Source organism: Symphalangus syndactylus, chromosome 13 (genome assembly GCF_028878055.3).
Source record: "Symphalangus syndactylus isolate Jambi chromosome 13, NHGRI_mSymSyn1-v2.1_pri, whole genome shotgun sequence".
Taxonomy (NCBI): Eukaryota; Metazoa; Chordata; class Mammalia; order Primates; family Hylobatidae; genus Symphalangus; species Symphalangus syndactylus.
In genome coordinates this window covers 83,746,928-83,768,747 of record NC_072435.2, presented here as the reverse complement: position 1 = coordinate 83,768,747, position 21,820 = coordinate 83,746,928, and the positions used below count along the sequence as shown (strand labels likewise).

Below are 21,820 nucleotides of genomic sequence, written 5' to 3'. Positions count from 1 at the left end.
CCATACATAAGACATGGAACTTTTTGAATATTGAATAATTTTATGTTAAGCTTCTATACTTTGAAGTTCGCTTATATCTTTCAACATGCTTTGACAAGTTGTTTTATGTTGACTCATTTCAACTGCTGTACTGTGTTTCTTGAGTAAATTTAAAACCATTTGAGTTACTCTCTTCTCTACAACTCTCATCTTTCCATAATCTACCAAAACTTATTATACATCTACTTTGTGCAAGTTGTTTTAGGTTTTGACCAATTTTTGTGGATCAGTCCATCAAAGTTGTTACCAATTTAAACACATCATTATGTGCTTGTGCTTAAAATGCATTTCAAAGACTACAAGGCTGTCATTTCAAGAGAATGTCAAAGCTACATTTCTTTTTATTAGTAAGCATTTTAGCATGAACTACCTAAAGTTTTTTTTAGAATTCCTTAGAACATGTATCTTCATGTTGAACCATTTATCCTCAAGACTACGTCAATGTCTATCCTATTGGGTTAGGGGGAGTTCTCTGGAAATAGAAATGGAAAATTATTAGCAGCCTGAAAGTTAATTAATTTTATTATTTGATTACTTAGCAAGTATTTAGTTAGGAAAAACTAACCAGGAGCCAGCACTTTGGCAGACACTTGAAGAAACAAACACACATCAATTAGGCAATGATCTTTTGATCAAAAAGTTTAGTATTTGGGAAGGCAGGCAGGGGGGATTATGTGGCCTTTTTATAACACTTTTCTATTTGCAAAATGATTTCACATATTAATTTTCTTGGCTGATTAGAAAAACTCTGAGGAAGGCAAAATAGCTATTATGATTCCTATTTTACAAATGATATATTGAGCTTTACAGCTCAAAAGTATTTTGCCGAAGGTTATACAATTAGAAAGTGACAGTCTTAAAAAGAAACCCCTAGGTCATCAGACTCTTAACCCTGGGTTACAGAAAGTGAGGATCTAAATAATTACAATACTTAGGGAAAGTGTTTGAAGGGAAGCCTCTAGGTAATAAAGACCCACCCCAGATCCTTCCTGACTGCAGCAGCATTTAGAATTGTGATTGCCAAGCACTCAAAGATAACCTGCTGCTCTTTAAAAACAAATGTTAAACTGAAAACAACTAAATAGAATTTTTTGTGCTGATATAATCATAGAATGTGCTAAATCATATATTTCAATGTCGGCTTGTGATAGCAAGAGCCAAGCTTGTGAAAATAAAGCTGATTCACTGCCACATATTTTGTGCTTGTTTCTGTAATTGAGAAAAGTCTACTATTATTTGATTCTGGCATGCTGTCCTGGCACAACTGGAGAAACACTGTTCTTCTTGGCCGCCACTGTGGGCAAGAAAAACAAGGCCATGTTTAGAGCATTGGACAGAACCAGGGGTCTCACCCTTTGTTTTACCTTCCTTTTGAAATGTTCGTTTCTGCCAAGACCAGAGGAGTTTCCCAGTGGGGAGGCCTCTGATTATTTGCGAGTGGTCAGAGTCCCAGCTGCCTTATCTTTTGTCTTTAAACAATAGAGGGTGGAGTGGGAATGGATGCCAAAAAGATTCTTTGGTGCCAAAGCAATAAAATTCTGCCCATGGGCGCTGGGCAGAAGAAAGCTCTAGAATAGAATACACTTTTATTTTTATTTTGCCTTCGTTTTGAAAAACAGCTAAATTCTCCTAGAAAAGGGAGTTCACTTTTCCAAGGTCCTTCTTAGAAAATTACCTAGCAGATTCTCTCTCACAAATAGCAGGGTGTGATCAACCACTTAGTATTTAAATCTAACGATAATCACCAGTGCTATTTTAAACTCTTTGAAACTATTATATTGCCGGACTGTTAAACTTTCCTTTAACTTCCTAACCTTAAAGAATACCTAGATATTTCTGGTCTTTTCCATTTATTAGTAATGTTATTGTAGAAAGAATAAAAATGGCATTGCTGAATTGTTGCCACACATCTTCATTCATTTGAACTTCCATAGCATGACATAAACTGTGGGTTGCTTGTAATATTTGAGTTTAAAAATCTTCATTAATTTTTTTAATTTTTTTATTTTTAGCTATTATGGATACATAAGAGTTTTATATATTTATGGGGTACACGTGATATTTTGATACAAGCATACAGCGTGTAATGATCCAATCAGAGTAACTGGAATATTCATCAGCTCAACTTTATAATTTCTTTGTGTTAGGAACATTCCAATTCCACTCTTTTAGTTATTTTGAAACAGACATTTTTATTAACTGTGTCACCTGTTTTGCTACTGAACACTAGATGTTGTTCCTTCTTCAGTTTTTACTTGAAGTATATATTCATCAGTTTTCTTTTAGTTTTTTATTTGCAAATAATTTTAAATTTACAAAAAAGTTGTAAGAATATTTAAAGAACACCCATGTGTCCTTTAATCCAGATTCACCTATTTCATGTATTTTTAACATTCTGCCTCATTTGCTTTATCAGTTGCTTTCTTTCTATGTATGCATGTGTGTTTTATTATGTTTCTGAACTTCTTGAATAAGTTGTATACTGATGCATACATGGCCATTTACTCTTAAATACTTCAGTGTGTATTTCCTACGTAAAGGATATTTTCTTACCTAAACACAGTACATTTGCAACTTCAATAAATTTTACAATAATTATAGTACTTTAATCTATGTCTGTATTTCAATTTAGCCTTTTTTTTTTTTTTTTTTTTTTTTTTTTTTGCATTTCCTTTCCTTCAGTATAAGATCCTATCTAGGATCGTAATTCTCATTTTGATACCATGTAAATAATGACTCCCAAAGATACCTTGTTTTGGGAATATATAACCTGACATGGCAAAAAGGACTTTGCAGATGTAATTAAATTAAGGATTTTTAGATGGAAAAGTTATTTTGGATTATCCAGGTGGTCCCACTCTGATTTACATGAGTCTTTATAAAAGGGAGGCATGAGTGTCAGAGCCAGAGAGAGAGATTTGAAAATATTACACTGCTGGCTTCAAAGATGGAAGAGGCATTCACAAGCCAAGGAATGCACGTGGCCTCTGGAAGCTGGGAAAGGCAAAGAAAATGATTTTTCCTTTAGAGCACCCAAAAGAAACACAGCCCTAATGAATACCTTGGTATTGGCCTATTCAGACCTATTTTAAACTTCTGACCTCCAGAACTGTAAAATAACAAATTTTTTCTGCTTTAAGCCACCAAGTTTGTAGAACTTCGTTATAGCAGCAATAATAAGCTACTACATCCTGTCTCTTTAGTCTCCTTTAAGAGTTCCTCAGGCTTTCTTTGTCTTTATGGCACTGATATTTTTGAATGAGACAGTCCTCTCCTTTGAGAAAAGTGTTTCTCTTTGCAACATTTGATTGATGTTTCTTAATGCTTCTGTAGAGCTTATGCAATTCAAGTGACAATGCTACATATGTGATGATTTGTGCTCAGGTTACCACATCCAGAGGCACACAGAGTCCATCTTCTCCTCATGGTGCTGTTTGTTTTGATCATCTGGTTAAGATGTTCAACTATTTATATATATTTACTCATTCACAATTTGGGGAGAGACACTTTAAGGCCATGTAAGCAATCCTTCTCCTTATCAAAGTTTCTCCCACGGATTTAGCATCTATTGATGATACTTACCTGAACCAATCTTTGCTATCATTGTCAGTTTTTCATTCAGACTTTTTAAAGGCACAGCTAAATGTGGGAGTGATTGGCAGCATGTGATGCCACTCTAACAATAAGGCTTCCAACCTTCTTCCCTCTTCAGTACCCTTCCTCAGGTATGCACAATTTCACTTCTTGGCTATTCTCATCTTCTTTTGTCTGGCCCTATTACTTACCTCTGGGCTCTTTCCATTTTCTTTGATACCTCAGGATTTATTATTTGATGTTTTGATTCTTCCTGAATAGATAGAGTGATTTAAAAAGAAATACATCCAATCATTTCGTTCCTCTTTTGTTATATTCATTGAATGGCTTTTTGTTGCTCTTAGGAAACAGGATAAGGAGCTGCTTCAACAAGGCCTCCAAGACTATAGTGATCTAGCTGGGCACAGTGGCTCACGCCTGTAATCTCAGCATTTTAGGAGGCCAAGACAGGTGGATCACGAGGTCAGGAGATCGAGATCATCCTGGCTAACACGGTGAAACCCCGTCTATACTAAAAACACAGAAAATTAGCTGGGCATGGTGGCGGGTGCCTGTAGTCCCAGCTACTCAGGAGGCTCAGGCAGGAGAATGGCGTGAACCTAGGAGGTGGAGCTTGCAGTGAGCCAAGATCTCACCACTGCACTCCAGCCTGGGGGACAAAGCGAGACTCCATCTCAAAAAAAAAAAAAAGACTATACTGATCTGACACCTTTCCATATCCTTTTTCAGTCCTTTATCGTTACCGGTTCCTTGCTGCCACATAGCTTCTTGCCTGGCTTTCTCTATACCTGGAATCCTGATTCGTTCTTTTGTCTAGCTAACACCTGATTCTTTTAGATTTCAGTTTTGATTTTTGATGAAACCAAATTGTTCTACTGGAAACTCTTTTCATAGCACTCCTCAGAGTAGCAGTTTTGGATGTATTTGTGGGATGATTTAATGGATAATCTTCCACCAATCTGTAAACTTCACGAAGGTAGGAACAATATTCTTTTTGCTCTGCATTAGATTCTCAGTGCCTCATGGATGCTCATAGGCATTTAATGAATATTTGCTGAAAGAAAGTGAAGAAAGGAAGGAAGAAGAAAAGTTCCCTACCATATAATCATTTGTAATTTCCTTGAGGCACAGATTTGAACTGAGTATAGTTCACAAGGTTATAATGATGAGGTGAGTGCCTATAACTCATCACACAGTATCTGCACTGCAACGTTATAATCTTCTTTTAGATACGTGTGAATTTTTAAAAATATTTTAGGTGTAAGAATTGTATTATGCAATTTTGGGGAATCACAGCTTCTTTAAGCCTTCTGTTCTACTGCTTTAATTGAGTTATTTTTGCATTCAACAACTTGCTTATTGTTCCCATTTACTAAAGACTGAGAGCCAAATTCCTGAACCTAATGTTCATGACTCTCCGTAATCCTGCCCTACCCAAACCAACTCATCTGAATACCCATTATTCCCCAACACAAACTTGCCACCTCAGCCACATGCATCACTGCCTCCTAAAATCAATGCGCCTGTTCTCAAAGGATGCCCTTTCTTCTCCCATCCACTTATCCCAAATTCTACCCACAGAATCACGCAATATCTTGGGGCTTAACCCATCTTAGTGGTCATCTCCTCCAAGGTCAGTTTAAGATTTCCCTTTCACACAAGGACATTTTCTGCTCTTTCAGCCCACATTTTCTCTCCCTTGTATCATTTGATCAGGTGAAATTGGCATCACATCTACTCTGTGCTGAGTGTTTTGCTTGATGCTGGGGCTTGGTGGTCAGCAATACTAACATTGCACCTGCTATATGGACCCTATCTTTTAGTTTATTATCTTGTGACTTCTATGGAATTTGTCCAGAGGCTATTCATCTTGGGTACATGATCATATATTGCTTACATAGAGCTTAATATTTTAACTGTTATATATTTGTCTCAAAGTATTCTTGTGAGAAATAATTAAAATACAAAAAATATGAGTTGTGGTGTGCATATAATAACATCAGATACCACCATTATTATTTTGTTGTTGTGTTCTCTTTTTACTATATTTTGACTATCTACAGAGCAAGGTTGAAATCTTTTACTCCTGTGTATCTCCTCACCATTCTTTAGACAATCCAATGCATATAGTCGCTCCTCAAAAAATAGTTATGAATAAACATTTAACTCTTGGCAAAAATGCTAGATTTCCAAATCTTGAAGGAGCCCATCTTATTAGATTCCTGTGGTTTTCACTAATAGTAAAAGTCCCATTATTATAAGGACACTAAAGAATAGCATGTCACCTAAGGGCATGGGTGCAATAGGCTTCATGAAAAGACTGGAACCAGGATTGGAAACTATCAGTTTTTCCTTCTCCATCTCTGAATCTCTGTTTCTCTGCCTCATTCTATTTGTGCAGATTTCTTCTCCTTTGTTCCAGTCACTTGGTAGAATGTAACTGCCCAAGAGCTGCCAGATTTACATAATTCAATTTCAGCCCTACTCAGAGACTAATTATCAGTTTCTAATGATCAATACCAATTTTGGGGAGGAACTTTATGATTGGCCCATCCAAGTCAGGTGTCTACCATCATCCAACCAACTGTGGCTACAGGGAAAGTTCACTGTTTGTAAGCATGGATTCTGAGGCTCCACTCCTATGATGTGGCATTCTGTTTATAAAAATAGACGTCAGCCAAATAGAGACTTGTAGTCAACTATTTATCTGCCTTGATCTCCCATGTAATAAGAAAGTATTTATTTAAAATGAATAAGCATAAAATGTTAGTTGAATGAATAAAATATGACATTAAATGCTATTTTAAGTAGTTCTTTTGTATACTGTACTACAGCATAGGGGCCCGTCTTCCTAATAAGTGATTATATTAAGATGCTGTTCAGATTATCTAGGCCATTATTGTCTGATAGAAATACAATAGAAGCCACATTCATAATCTTAATTGTCTGGTAGCCACACTAAAAAAAAATAAATAAAAATAAGCAGCTGAAGTTAAGTATAATGAAATTTATTTAGCCCCATGTATCCAAAATATTGTCATTTTACCTTAAAATCAATCTAAAAATTATTAATGAAATGTTTTATATGTTTCATATTATTCAAAATCCACAGTGTGTTTTACACCTGCAACATATTACAGTTCATACACTAAATTTTCATTAGAAGTAGTTATTCCATATTTAGATTTTTTAATAAAATTTACCATTGAGAAGATAGTCACATTTCTGTGTTTTCCAAACATACTTAAAAGTTTTCCAGCCTCTAAATAGGGTGATATTATTGACTTTTCAATTTAAAGAAATTATAGTTAAATGAAAATTTTAGCTCTGCAGACACGTTCAATGCATTTTGAGTGAGAGGAGCTGCGGATAGACAGTGGGATTCCCATATTGGCCAGCACTCATTAGACAGGCCCCTTTATTTTATAGATGGAGAAACTGAAGCCCTGAATAGATTTGCCTGAAATCACAAAGTGAATTGACAGAGTTGGGACTAAAAACTGGGCCTCTAGTTCATCATTGCTGCCCTCACTCCCCAAACCCCTGTGCTGTTCCTTCACTGTTCTATTTTAGGGCTGGCCTAGAGGCCATTTATAGGTCTGCCCTGGGAAATAACACATATTTAGAGTGCTTTGGTTGATTACCATCTTAATCAGATTGAGATTTCTACATCACTTTAATTCAAACAAGAAATGCAAAGTTAGATGCCTAAAGTGAACACTGAAGACCCAAATTAATTGTTTAGGGAGAGGACTAAAATAAATCATTACAAAACCCAGCTAATCCAAAGAGAAGTTAAGATTTCGGAGACTACACTGGCAACATGAACATGCAATATTTTGCAAAGTGCTTTTATAGGAAACTTTTAAATTTGCCTGCCCATGGAATGTTTGAGAGTAGAATGTCAGCTTTCTAGCCACAACGATAAAAACCAAAAGAACAGTAAATAAAGTCCACAAATGGCAATTGTCATGATTCCTCAGAGAAATTTACCTTCATTGGTATGACTCTGGATTAATTGAAATGAAACAGAACGAACCATTTCTATTCCAAAGAGATTTCTTAATTGAGCCTAAGAATCGTGTCTGGTCCAGACGTGAGACCACATGGGTCATAGTGAATTCAGCAGAAAAAAACACTTCAGTTTTATGTGCTTTCACTATTCTCATGGCTGGTAATGCTGGTATTTAGATTAATCAGATTAGAAGGCTGGGTGAATACTACTTGTGAATATTCTTAGAAACATCATCGTTTATGAGCCAGGCTTTTCTCTCTGAGAATCTCTAATTGGTATTTCACCAACTCCTGTGAAAAGAACGCTCTCACTGGGTAGATACTAGCTTTAGGCCCTATAAGAAAGAACATAGATATCTCTCTGTGAATAGCTACCAAATGGAAAGTAGTGTAAAGTGCCTCAGTGAAGAAGTGTTATAGTATTATTTTGTCTACTTTCAGCTTCTTAATCCATAAATCTTACCATGACTGCTCTTAAAGACTGTCTGTGGGGCGGGTGCAGTGGCTCACGCCTGTAATCCCAGCACTTTGGGAGGCCGAGATGGGTGGATCACCTGGGGTGATCCTAGCCAACATGGTGAAATCCTGTCTCTACTAAAAAACAAAAGTTAGCTGGGCGTGGTGGCAGATGCCTGTAATCCCAACTACTCGGGAGGCTGAAGCAGGAGAATCGCTTGAACCCAGGAGGCAGAGGTTGCAGTGAGCTGAGATCACGCCATTGCACTCCAGCGTGGGCGACAAGAGCAAGACTGTCTAAAAAAAAAAAAAAAAAAAGACTGTCTGTGCATCTAATACCAATGTGGAATAATGTGTCAAATTACTTCACCTCATAAACCAGCACAGTTTCTTGAATGAGGCAGGAGATGGAGAGGAGAAAGCATGCCAGAATTAGCAAATCCCCAGGATGATTTTAAAATACATGGTTTATTTCAGCCAGTTTCTCAAATTTACTGGTTCTGGAACTACAGAGATTCTGTATCACATATTTTGTGGAATTAATATATTACCTTTTAAAACTTTATGCTTAGTCTTAGAATGTGCATATATTTCTGTTGTTGGTCTTTGGAAACAGTCATATTCCTAGTTATGTTTAGAATACTTTTAATTTTATTCATTTTAAATTATATATTTTATTTAATCATTTAGTGAGATCATGATTTGGTATTCATGGTACTTTAAAATTCCTAAGGAAGTTCACAGTTTTTAACTGAATTGTCAGTGGTAGTGAGATGCTAGCAGTCCAAGGATATTGATTCAATATCATTGAGTCAGTTTGGATTCTAGAATAATACATGTTATAAGTACATAGGGATAGAAAGCACATGTTTTTGGTAGTCCTAGCTAGAGCTGCTATAATTAACCAAGAAAACATAAGACAGAAGCTATCAAGAAAGAAGGTAAGAAATTGAGAGAATGGAGTCAAGAAAAAAATTTTTACACTCAAAGCAGAATCTATATGTTTCTTCTTTTGGAAACTATACATACAGGTGAATAAAGCATCAAATTACTGTACACGCACATCAGGAATTTAAAAGCCATCATTTGTGTCACCTTTGACATCCTGTATGACTGTCAATTTTCTTAATCCTTTATATTTTCTAGTGAGAGAACATTATATCTTACTTTCTTCTAATGAATATCATTGAGTAAATATTTATATAAAACTATTTAATTTAAAATATCTCTGAAAAATAAGAAACAGTGATAATGTCATTTATTAAGGCAAAGGAAAAAGTACATTTGTAAATTTGACAATCTGTAATCATTTATTTCATAATCATAATCGTGGAGGAATTGAAAAACAGAAAGATGTGCTATCACCTCACAAATGAAATACTTAGTTCATTGTGTTTTATTCTCCTTGCAAATCATTGACGATATTTAATTAAAAATGACAAAATTGCTAGACATTCCAGTCAAAACTAGTTTCCTCTCTTACAAGCAGGCAGATCAAAACTGACTGACATTTAATATTATTTGTTTACCTTCATTTTATCTTTAATAAACTCAAGAATCTTTTAAAGCCAATATATACATGGTTAAATTACTGAAAAATAGAACTTTGAATTTATGATTCAGCCTTTTCCAAAGAAACAATAGCACAAGCAAAAATAAAAAATGAATGAAACATGATTGCAAGGGTTTTAGAAATACACAGTTTTTCAGCTGCGTAGGCACATAGTTTATATCAACTATCAACAAATTGTTCATGACTTTAGAAGGGTAAACATTAGAGTAGGATTAGATTGTGGAATTTCCATGGTTTAACTCTAAGAAAGCACAGGATTGGGGTTGGAAATTTTACTGGAAAGAGTTGATTGTTTAGACTGTTGATTTAGGTATGTGAAAATGGGAGGAGGTAGAGTAATAGCTAGGTAGGGTAATAGGAACTAGAATATAAAATGTAAACATAGAGTTCGGTTGAAAACAGTGATCAACAGAAGTGGCAGTAAGCACCCCAGAATTCCCCAGCTTAAAAATAAGAAACAAATCAACAAAATATTTTCTACTTTAACCACAAAAAAAAAGCAAAATGAACAAAGTACCCATTCATATAAGACAACTACCACAGAAACTAAAGGAATGTCTTAATTCAAAACAAGGAATTTGATTTTGGTTCTTACTTGCCAGAGATCGTAGGCTAGCATATTCATAAAGTAAGGAAATAGAGTCCTAAGAGATTAATACCTGGAATTTCATTGTTAGAAAAATTTGCACAATTTCAACGGAATGAATTGGTGAAAGCTACTCTATCACATAAATACTATTCAAATAGCATTTACAGTGTATGCTGTGTTCCATATCCTAGGAAATCTGTTCATTGTTGATAGGGCTGACGGTCTATAAGGAATTATCACTCCCTAAAAGGAGAGAAACTTGCAGAGCAATTCAGCATCCAAGGAAAGACTGACAGCTTTGAAAGAGACCTGATAATGATGCAAGTAGGAACTTGCATGTGCTTGAAGTAAGCATTGATTTAACAAAACAAAGACTCTATTCTGCACATACTTTGGAAACACATATTCTTTGAGAACTTGGTTATGACGAGTTGAAATGGCCACTTGAACTAAATTCCCATGTTGAGATTTGTTTATCCTTCTTATCTGAAGCCAGAGCCAACAATCCTAAAAGTTTTGAGTGACATTTAATGGTTCCAGGAATTGGGGCTTACCTATCTGCAGATAAACCTGTTTCCTTTTTGGCTGTATTATATTAAGTAAAACTGTTCCGTTAAATGAATATAAAGTGGTCCCTTCTATACTTTATAATAAATAAATGACTTGAGCCAGATGCATTGACTCACGCCTCTAATCCCAGCACTTTAGAATGCTGAGGAGGGAGGATTGCTTGAGGCCAGGAGTTCAAGAGCAGCCTGGGCAACAAAGCAAGACCCCATTTATATAAAAAAAAATAAAAATTAGCCAGACTTGGTAGCATGTGCCTTGTAGTGCCAGCTACTTGGGAGGCAGAAGTGGGAAGATCACTTGGGCCCAGGAATTCAACATTGCAGTGAACCATGATTGCACCCCTGCACTATAGCCCAGGACTCAGAGAGAGAGCCTGTCTCTGTAAAAAATTAAAGTATAAATAAATAAATAAAAGGCTTGACTTTCCCCACAGAGATATTCTATTGGTAAATAGAGAAATAAAGCTTAGTAGTTTGATTTATTTTCCATGACATCAATTACTCTGAGTACAATATTTTTGTTAAAAGTTGTATTAAATTATTTGTGTTTTTAATGAGCCAATTCAATGTTAGTTATTTCTAATAATAATGTTATTTTTGTCACTGCACCATTTCAGCAGAGTTCAAACTACATCAGAGTTTCCACTTAAAAGATCTTTATAAGAGAAAATATAACACGTTAAAATCATATAAAGTGTGCAAACTTACAACCTCCTCCTGTTACAAGAGTCCCTCCTCCTCCTGTCACACTAGTCCCTTCTCTTCCTGTTACAATAGCCCCTGTCCTCCTATTACAATATTTTAAGTAATGTAATATTAATTTTAAAAATCTGGCCAGGCACGGTGGTTCATGCTTGTAATCCCAGCACACTGGGAAGCTGAGACGGGCGGATCATTTGAGGTCAGGAAGTTTGAGACAGCCTGGCCAACACGGTGAAACCTCCTCTCTACTAAAAATAAAAAAGTAGCCAGGCATGGTGGCAGGCACCTGTAATCCGAGCTACTCGGAGGCTGAAGCAGGAGAATCACTTGAGTAACTAAAACGATAGCTTTGAAGAGTACTCTGAGTTTTATGGCACTTATTAAAATAGCTGTTTTGTCTCCTTTTTCATATCTTGCAGCCAAGTCATTGTTGGATAAGCGAGATGGTAGTACAATTGTCAGACAGCTTGACTGATCTTCTGGACAAGTTTTCAAATATTTCTGAAGGTTTGAGTAATTATTCCATCATAGACAAACTTGTGAATATAGTGGATGACCTTGTGGAGTGCGTGAAAGAAAACTCATCTAAGGTAACTTTGTGTTCATTGGGATTATTTTTCATTACCCTTCTCTAAAAACCCATGCTTCTTGGTGCGTTGGGGAAAATGAGGCACCTTTATTTATGATATTTTGATTGTATAAACTTCAAATTTAAAAATCTTGTTCAGATGAGCAAAGAGAACAAGTATTTGCAGTTATACTGCAATATTGAAGTGCACATTCAGACTTAAATATTGTCATCTAATATAAAAATAAAACTTACTTACATTACAATGCAAAATCAGTCCTGCCTTTATCTTTATTTTTCATAAGTGAAGTCCTCGAAACCTTTCTATTAAGTTACAAGTGTTCATTTAAATGGAAAATTGTCTGTAATAAACACATATCCTTTTATCCGTAATGTAATCACCCCATATGTCACAACAAAGGAATACATTTTGGCTCTTCAAAGTCATTGGATAACTGATCATCACCAACTTCAGGATATGGGCATGACATATGGAATAGGCAATATACTCCAGAAAATAAGAGTGAAGTATTGGAATTTAAATTCTGGCTCTGTCACTAATGAGTTTTGTGAGCATAACTTCTTTGTACCTCACTTTATCTTTAAAATGGGGACAATGCCAGAATTCATCTAACAGGGTCGACATTAGGTGATTTGTCATGAGTACTTTAACACCCTACCTAGCGAAACAAATATTAATAAAATTTGACGTTTTTTCATCACACTGTGTCTATAGCAGAATCATGCTTAGGAGACCTGATTTGGTATACAGTTCAAATGGCCAAAGGTTAGCTTAGGAGACTTCTATAAGTTTAAATTCAAAGTTTTAAGCAGGATTCTGTACCTTAATACCTAAATGCTTTTTCCTGTGTCCCATCTAAATTCCAGCTACTGTGTAAGACCCAACTTCAATCCCATTTGTGCTCTCCTATTTTATAATTATTACCATACTAATAATCCAATCACTACCTTTGATCTTTGTATTGTTTTATTTTCTAATTTCCAAAGTCAGAATGTAGTGTTAACCACTCTTTCATATTACTACCGCATATAGTGTGCCGATGGCATTCAAAAGAAGTAGAGATCACAAAAAGTAGAGTGTATCACACAAGGTGTCACAAAGGAAATAACGTGCATTAGAGCCTTAAAGATGAGTTAGGTAAATGAGTTAGGTCAATGGTGATGTTGGGAAGAACACTGCAAACAACAAAGAATGTGCATTTACTAATCATGACACTTTGGTGGGAACCCAGGAGATTACCGATGATATTTCTCAGTTGTTTTGGAGATTGAGTTAATGTATATAAAGCTCTTAGAATAGTCCATAGTGAGTAACAGACAGTTGTTTATTTTTGTTACCTACTTTTCTTTATAATCCATTATGTATCCCTACAACATAGCTTTGATTTGCTTTGGGGAATTTTATATTAATTTTATATCAATTAATCATACCATTTTTATTATTTTGGGACTTGCCTCTTTCACTCAGCTTTAGGTTTAGAAGATGTATCCACTTTAAAGCATATAGCTGTAGTTAACCTTCTCTTGAATTGAACTCCACTAATTCAATATATCACTAGTTATTAAGCCACTCTCTTTTGGTTGACATAAGTGATACAGATATTGCTGCAAAAAAACTTTTTTATATGTCTGATGGTATATATGTGCAATAGTTTCAGTAGGTTATTTACCTGAGAATGGAATTTCTGAGTCACAGGATGGGCACATGTCTAACTTTATGGGATAATATCAAATGTACCAACTTACATTATCTCAGCAGTATATAAGAGTTGCCTTGCCAATATTTGGTATCTTCTGACTTTCTAATTTTTGGATATTAGAGCATGCATTATGTAGAGGTTTTTTTTTTTTTACTAAAGACTGGAAGTTCTTGTAACAGAGGGGTCTTTTTAAAATAAACCCTCATGTTTTTAATGAGCATCTCTAAAGAAAAATAACCCCAGCTTGTTTTTAAGGTTATTTGTTTTATTTTATTTTTTCCCATGACGTTGTGTTCACTGCCCCAGATTCAACTTGTGATCCCACTGGGATCACTACCCTACATTACCAATCTGAATTACATACATTAAAACAGCCATCTAAAAATGCTAGTTGTAAGAGTCTAAATACTTGAATCTTTGAGGGACATATTTATAGTCTATTATCTTCACCTCAGTTAAGTCTAAAGACTATTTGAAAAATGTAATCCTATTTTTTCTTCTAGGATCTAAAAAAATCATTCAAGAGCCCAGAACCCAGGCTGTTTACTCCTGAAGAATTCTTTAGAATTTTTAATAGATCCATTGATGCCTTCAAGGACTTTGTAGTGGCATCTGAAACTAGTGATTGCGTGGTTTCTTCAACATTAAGTCCTGAGAAAGGTAAGACATGTAAGCATTTCCAGTTCAAATGTAAACAACAAACTTAAATCTTCCCTATGTAGTAAGAATCTACCCCTGAGTTTAGCTGTAGCAAGATACGTGCATGTACGTCTAATAAAAAAGCAGGTATCAATAGCACAGAAGAAACTAATGATTGTAGATTTGTTGGTTTCCAACCCAAAGCAATATTCATCAGTTTCAAATTAGTGAGCTGTTTGTGAGTAAACAATATATGAGATGGCCACTCATACCTTTTCTCATCTAATATTTGCCAGTAATTACAATTATATTATTCTGTACCTCCAGTCTACTTAATGTTTTTCTCAAATTTTTTTCTTAAGAATCTAACTCTAAGTCACAAATTCCGATCCTCCCCAGTTACTCTATATTAAGACTCTTTTTTCCCTTCACTGGGTCCCTATAATACAAACCTGGATTCATTGCTTTCTTTTTTTAATGAGAAATTACCATCAATGTGTCATTATTTGTATTTATTTACATATTTATTCAGTAAGTATTTGTTCTACAAGGTGATATTGGTGAATTTCTTAGTAAAATAGAATAGCAGGACCCAGTATGAAATAAATAGGATCTGAATACTCTAGACTTGGGAAACAGACCTGGCAAGTAATCTGGTATTGCACTTCACCTTTCAGGGACTCTATAACTCATACAAATCACCATATAACACTGACACATTATTGCTTTCTATTTAGATTCCAGAGTCAGTGTCACAAAACCATTTATGTTACCCCCTGTTGCAGCCAGCTCCCTTAGGAATGACAGCAGTAGCAGTAATAGTAAGTACATATATCTGATTTAATGCATGCATGGCTCCAATTAGCACCTATAGGAGTATTGCATGGGCTTTCAAGGAAACTTCTACATTTGTTACTATTGATACTGTTCTGTTACTGTTATTCCTTTTATGGTCTTCCTGAGACTTGTAGAATTAAATTTCCCTAGAGCTGGAGATAATGTTTAGAGAATTAGGCCAATAAATTTTCTGTTGAGGTTATTTTAAATAAGACATAAAATTAATTTTAGAAACATGATTTATGCCTTTTGTTGAATCATTAACATATATTCTGTGTGGAATGTGTCTGACAAAAATGGAAGTTTAAAATTAAGTGTATAAATGCTGGTTATATAGAATTCCAAAGATATTTTCAGATTTGTGTATATCAGTATATACTATTGCGCATTTGGAAATTTGATGATTTTGTTATTTTACTACAGAATTATATGCTTGATGAGAATAGGCTTATTTTTCTGAAATTTCTGTCCTCTTTGGCCAAGAACCCAGTTTTCTTTGAAAATCCAGGCAAAGGTCATTATAAAGTTTATTGTATTTACTAAATACTCTCTAGCCTCATGGAAGGTGCAGGAAGAAAAGAAGCCATCTTGTGATCTAAGCTAAAAAAGTCATCTCTTAAGACTTATAAATGGGGCACTGTCATTTGTTCAGGGACTTAGAAGACCTATCTGTGAAAAGAAGTAAGCAACTTATTACTAATTCGTAATCGCTTGTTACAATGCAGAACATTTAAAAAAAAACTCTAAAATACAATTTACTTATTTTGGAATTTTTTGCCACCAAAACCTGACCTGAAGTGATTTGAGGCTATTTATAGTCTTTATTTATCTTTCTAAAAGTGAATATATATTTTACTAATGAAATATTAATGTATTTGATTACAGAATGCTACCCAGGATTCACTGGGGATAGTATATGTTATACATTATGTGCAGGACAGAATCTTCTGAAACCTAAAATTCTGAATTACATAGCATATCAGTTCTAAAATGTGTCAAAAAGGGACTAGAGCCCTGTTTGTGTGTTAGTCAATTAAGGGCTTTCTTACTAACTATGGATTTTATTAACATTTTCAAAGGAGCAACTTTTGTCTTCTTAAATTCTCTGCTTATATTTCATTGATTTCTAATCTTTATTATTTCCTTCCATTTGCTTTGTGTTTCATTTACTCCACTTTTTCTAGCTTTTCAAAGTGGAAAAATTAGATCATTGATTTTAAATTATTTTTGCTAATTACAAGCACTTAAAGGTATAAATTTTCTTATATACACTGCTTTAGCTGCACCTCGCACATTTTTGTGTTGTGATTTTATTATTTTTTTCCAAATATTTGTTAACTGTGATTTCTTCTTTGATTCATGGATAATATAAAAGTGCGTTGTTTGATGTCAAAAAGTTTGAGATTTTCCTATATATCTTATTGTTACTAGTCTATGAATTTTGTTGTCAGAAAACATACTCTATAATTTTTTTGAAATGTACTGAAACTATTTTATGTATGTTATTTAACTATTGAATGCAGCACTCAAATTTGGCCAAAATGGTTGATAGTGTTGTTTATATCTTCCCTTCCTTATTAAACTTTTTGTCTAATTTTTATTAATTATTGAGAAAAGGGAATTGAAAATATTTACTTTTGATTGTGGATTTGTATGGTTTTCCTTTTGGTTTTGGGTTTTTTGCTTCATATATTTTGAAGCTTTATTATTATGGGCTTATACATTGATTATTGTTAGATCTTCCCTGTTTAATTGACCTTTTAATCTTACTGAAATATCCCTCATTATCTCTGATAGTGCTTTTTGTCTTGAAGTTTGTTTTGTCTGATATTAGAGCAAATCTTTCTTATGCTTACTGTTTTTCATGGTATATGTTTGGCTTTCCTTTATTTTCAGTTATTGTCTATATTTTTAAAGTACATCTCTGGTAGACAACATACACTTGGGCTTCACTATTTTATTTAGTGCATCTCTGATTGTTAATTAGAGTGCTTCATCCATTTCTATGTAATAAATCATTGGTATAGTTGGATTTTAATCCCCCATTTTCTTACTTGTTTTTTATCTGTCCCATTTGTGTATTGACCTTCTGTTCCTTATTTCTAGCCCTTTTTTTGGGTTAATTATTTTTTTCTAGTGTTTAATTTTAATTACTGTTGGCTTTTCAACAGCACCCTTTTGCATTATTTTCTGAATTAAAGTATGCACTTTAACTTGTAATATTCTACTTAGAGTTACTATTGTAGCGCTCGAGAAAAAAATACAAGAACCTTGAAACAGGATAGTTTTATTTACCCATACACATCTTGCGTGTCATCATTGACATATATTAACGTATCTACATCAGGTATAAATTTCACAATACAGTCTACAATACACAATGCAGTTCAATTATTGCTTTGAACTGTCATACGTATTTTAAAGTAAGAGAAGAAGAAATATATTGTCCTTTAGATTAACCTGCATATTTATTATTTCCTGTACCCTTCATTCCCTCTTGTCAGTCCAAGTTTCCATTTGGTATTAATTTCCTTCAGGCTGAAAAACATTCTTTAGCATCTCTTATAATACAGATCTGCTGGCAACAAATTCTTTTTTCTTTTTAATTGGAAAATATCTTTGTTTTGTCTTCCATGTAGCAGGTACTTTTTACTAGATATTGAAGTCTGGGTAAACAGGATTTTTTTTCTTTTAGTCTTTTAAAAATATCACTTTTGTGTTCCTGCAGTTATTGCTTCTGAAAAAAATAAAAAAGGTAGCCACCATTTGTCTTATTTTTTCCCTGTATGTACTGGGTCATTTCTTCCTCTGCCTTCTTTCAAAGTGTTCTCCTTTTTAACAGTTAAACTAGAATATGCCTATGAGTGGTTTTCTTTGTATTTATCTTTCTTGAGATTTGTCAAGCTTTTGGATCTATATATTTGTTTTCCCTCAAATTTAGGGAAAAAATAGCCATAAATTTTTCAAATGTTTTAATCCATTTTATCTGTCCTCTCATTCTGAGATACTACTTGCATATGTATTAGCAGATTGCTAGTGTGTCATAGGTCACAGAAGTTTTGTTCATTTATTTATCCTCTTTTCTGTCTGTTCTTCTGAGTAATTTCTACTTGTCTGCTTTCAAGTTCATTGACCTTTTCTTCTGCCATCTCTGATCTGCTGAATTTTTCATCCAGTGAATTATTTTATTTATAAATTTATATTTTGTGTTCTAGAATGTCCAGTTAATTGTTTAATGTATTTTATATTTCTCTGCTGGAATTTTCCATCTGCATACTCACTATGAAAAAAAAATTCTCTTTTGTCACTTAAACATAATTATAGTAGCTTCTCTAAAGTTCATGTCTCCAAATTTCAACACATAGGTCATCTCAGAGTTGATGTCTATTGACTTCTTCCTCTCTGATTAGGGGTCACATTTCCTTTTAAATGGTTAGTGATTGTTTAATATATGCTGAATATTACGAATTCTATGCTGTTGAATATCTTTCAGATTCTATAGCGTTTCTTTAGAGGCTATTGAATTGTGTTTTGGTAGGAGGTTCGAATACTAGCAGATGAGGTTTATCTTTTCTCCCAGCCTTGTTTTTAAACTTTCTTGGGTACAAGGAAAAGTAGCCTTATTGCTAAGGCATGGAATATCTGAGATATCTGTAAAGTGCTCAGAAAATCTCTCTAATATTGCTTGTCTTAACAATTTTGTCACCATTGTTCTGTGACTGCTAGGGCCTCTACTAAGATTATAGCTTCCCACGAGTTTGGTGTTTGGTTATTTTTTTTTATTATTTTATTTTTTGGTCAGGTTTTGTGACTTCTCTACTAGTGCATATACAGCTTATTATTGGACCAGTAACTTAAGGAGATTCATCTAGAGATTTCTGATGCTCCTTCTTTGCACAGCTCCCTTCTTCCAAATAACCTAGATCTAGAAACTCCAGCTGCATCAGCAGCCCTTAACTTCAATCTCTGACTCCCTAGCTTAGTGAGGCCGTTGGTCCTTGCTTGGACTCTGTCTTCCACACCTCAATCTGGAAGTGCACCCCAGACAGGAGAGCTGAAAGCCAGAAAGCCAGGGCAAACATGAGCCTCACTTAGTGTGGATTCCCTGTCTTGCGAATTACACATTTGTGCTGCTGTTCGTTAATTTCTGAAAAGAGTTGCCTCATAATTTGTCCAGAATTATAATTACTTAGGTTGGAAAGGCTAGTCTGCTACCATCGTGTTTGGAAACAAAAGTCTTTCCTACTAATTTTAAAAGACAAACTAAATATAAAATACCTATTCAATCCCATGCCTCTGAATCTGAGATTACTTTTTAAATTGCAAGATGGAGAGCCTTCTTTTTTGTTCACTGTTTCTTTTTTCTTCCTTTTTAAAAAATTTTGAGTCTTGCATTGTCAGCAACCTTTAGCTAGGTGATGTCACTCATGAATATGCCACTTAGATACCTATGCACAAGACAAGATTTTGTGGTGCTCACATTCTAAGAGAAACAGATGTAAATAAAATACTCATAGTACAGTATACAATATGTATCATAATAGAATTATGCAAATGTTTTTAGTTGTAGCACAAAGGGGGTAAGACTGTCTTTTGGGTGAAGGGTTAGGGAAATTTGAAGAAAGCATGCTAGTTTTCAGGGATAACTCAAAAGCTGGCCATGTCAGAGGACCAGGGCATATGAAAACTTATTACAGAGATGTGAGTGTGTAAGGAAAAGTCATGGGATAGTGGAATAACATACAAACCTACTAGTTATCCAAAGGGAATTATGTTTATAGCATAACAGTAATATCCTTTATGATAAGCAAAGAGAATGTTTAAAAGATGTTTTATGTTTGAGATTCTTGCAGACAGTACCTAAATGATAGAGAAAGAAATCCTAACTTTGACATTACCTTATACATTTTCTAGAAATAGTCTTGACCCAACCTTCCTGGACTCATATACCAGTCAAGTTAAACTCTGTTGACTCTTCGGTCAAATGGAAGATCATAATACCTCCTTCACAGAGTTTCTGTGAGTTTTAAGTGAGTTAGTACACGTGTGCTTGGAGACATAACTGATGTCTTGTAAGAGTTCATCATTAAGTACTAGAACAATGAGATGCAATAAGACTTTGGATCAGTAATTATATTGAACCTTTAGTGAGCTCTGGATCTGAATCAAGGAAGAATACTCATTTGCTTGTTTCATAAGCACCAAGATAACCATGTCACAGGCATGGTGTTCCTAAAAATGCTCACTCTAAAAAGAAGTTCAGCAAAATTATAGCACAATTCTTTGTGTTCTATATTTCTACAGATGTTGGTTATTATTAGTCAAATGAAACAAGTCAGTTCCCAAGATTTCTGGACAGTGGATAGTTTTGGTAATAAGGAGATACAATTAATATGGTAATAACCCAGGAATTTGGGATTACTCAAATCCTGCCCAGATGAGCTTCCTCTCCACACAGATTCTCTGCAGGCTATCTTTGCATAAAATCAAAACTTTGTTGTCAGCTTAAGTTTTGTCCCCAAATACCCTTCATTTGGGCCTTGAGGCATACGATTCAAATCTCATTGATTCCTACTCGATAGCTGCAGTGGAAAGTATTGAAAGTCATTCCCTGCCCCAACCCGGGGGGGGCGGGGACAGCATTAGGAGATATACCTAATGCTAAATGACGAGTTAATGGGTGCAGGAAATCAACGTGGCACATGGTTACATATGTAACAAACCTGCACATTGTGCACATGTACCCTAAAACCTAAAGTATAATAATAAAAAAAAAAAAAATTTATAGAAAACCATAAAATACCCAGAATGGCCAAAGCTATCCTGAGCAAAGGGAGCAGGGCTGGAGAAATCACATTACCTGACTTCAAGTTGTACTACAGAGCTATGGTGACCAAAATAGCATGGTACTGGCATAAAAACAGACACAGACTAATGGAACAAAATAAAGAATCCAGAAGTAAATCCAAAAAAAAAAAAAAAAAAAAAAAAAAGAAAGTCATTCCCTGGAGGTATAAGCAAATCTCTTCTGATAAAGTTCTTTTTGTCTGCCTGCAAGAGGGACAGTAGTATCCCTGATGGACCAAAGGCCTGGTTCTTAAGCCCCACGCATGAACAAGTGAAATTAAAAAAGTGAGGTAACATTGACCTCTATAGGAGGTGGAGCTCAGTAACCTATGGGCGCTTCCCGCAACCCTCCCCTCCATTGCCGCCCCGCCATCCCGTCTTTGCTATTTCTCTGCCTCCCTTTCTCTTGCAGGAAGATTGCTGCTGTGTCTTAGTCAGATTCCAGGATCGTGTATTGGCTCACAGTCTTAGGGATGGAACTGTCAACATGGTAGTCACCGTACTCTCAGAGAGCAAGTCTGAGCTTTCTTTAGTGAGGTCTCCCACACAGCTTTGTTTGAAGCACCTTCCTTAGATGCTGTCCTTCTGCCTGAGAAAGGTTTTAGGTAGCAAATTCCAGAATATCTCACTCTTTGGTAAGCTGCTGTTTGCTTTTGAGTCTGGTCTTTCCTT

The 21,820-nt window shown here is 34.9% G+C and overlaps 1 protein-coding gene across 2 annotated transcripts in view; it reads left to right on the top strand.

Annotated features, from left to right (window-relative positions):
• The window catches only part of KITLG (KIT ligand), an 87,455-nt gene that overhangs the window by 49,863 nt on the left and 15,772 nt on the right, over positions 1-21,820 (top strand). Inside the window, exons 4-6 of one of the 2 annotated variants that reach the window (XM_055237664.2) lie at positions 11,956-12,126; positions 14,329-14,485; positions 15,202-15,285. In XM_055237664.2, coding sequence (XP_055093639.1) covers positions 11,956-12,126; positions 14,329-14,485; positions 15,202-15,285 — 412 coding nt within the window. The remainder of the gene's footprint in view (positions 1-11,955; positions 12,127-14,328; positions 14,486-15,201; positions 15,286-21,820) is intronic. The other variant, XM_055237665.2, reaches the window with a different exon arrangement.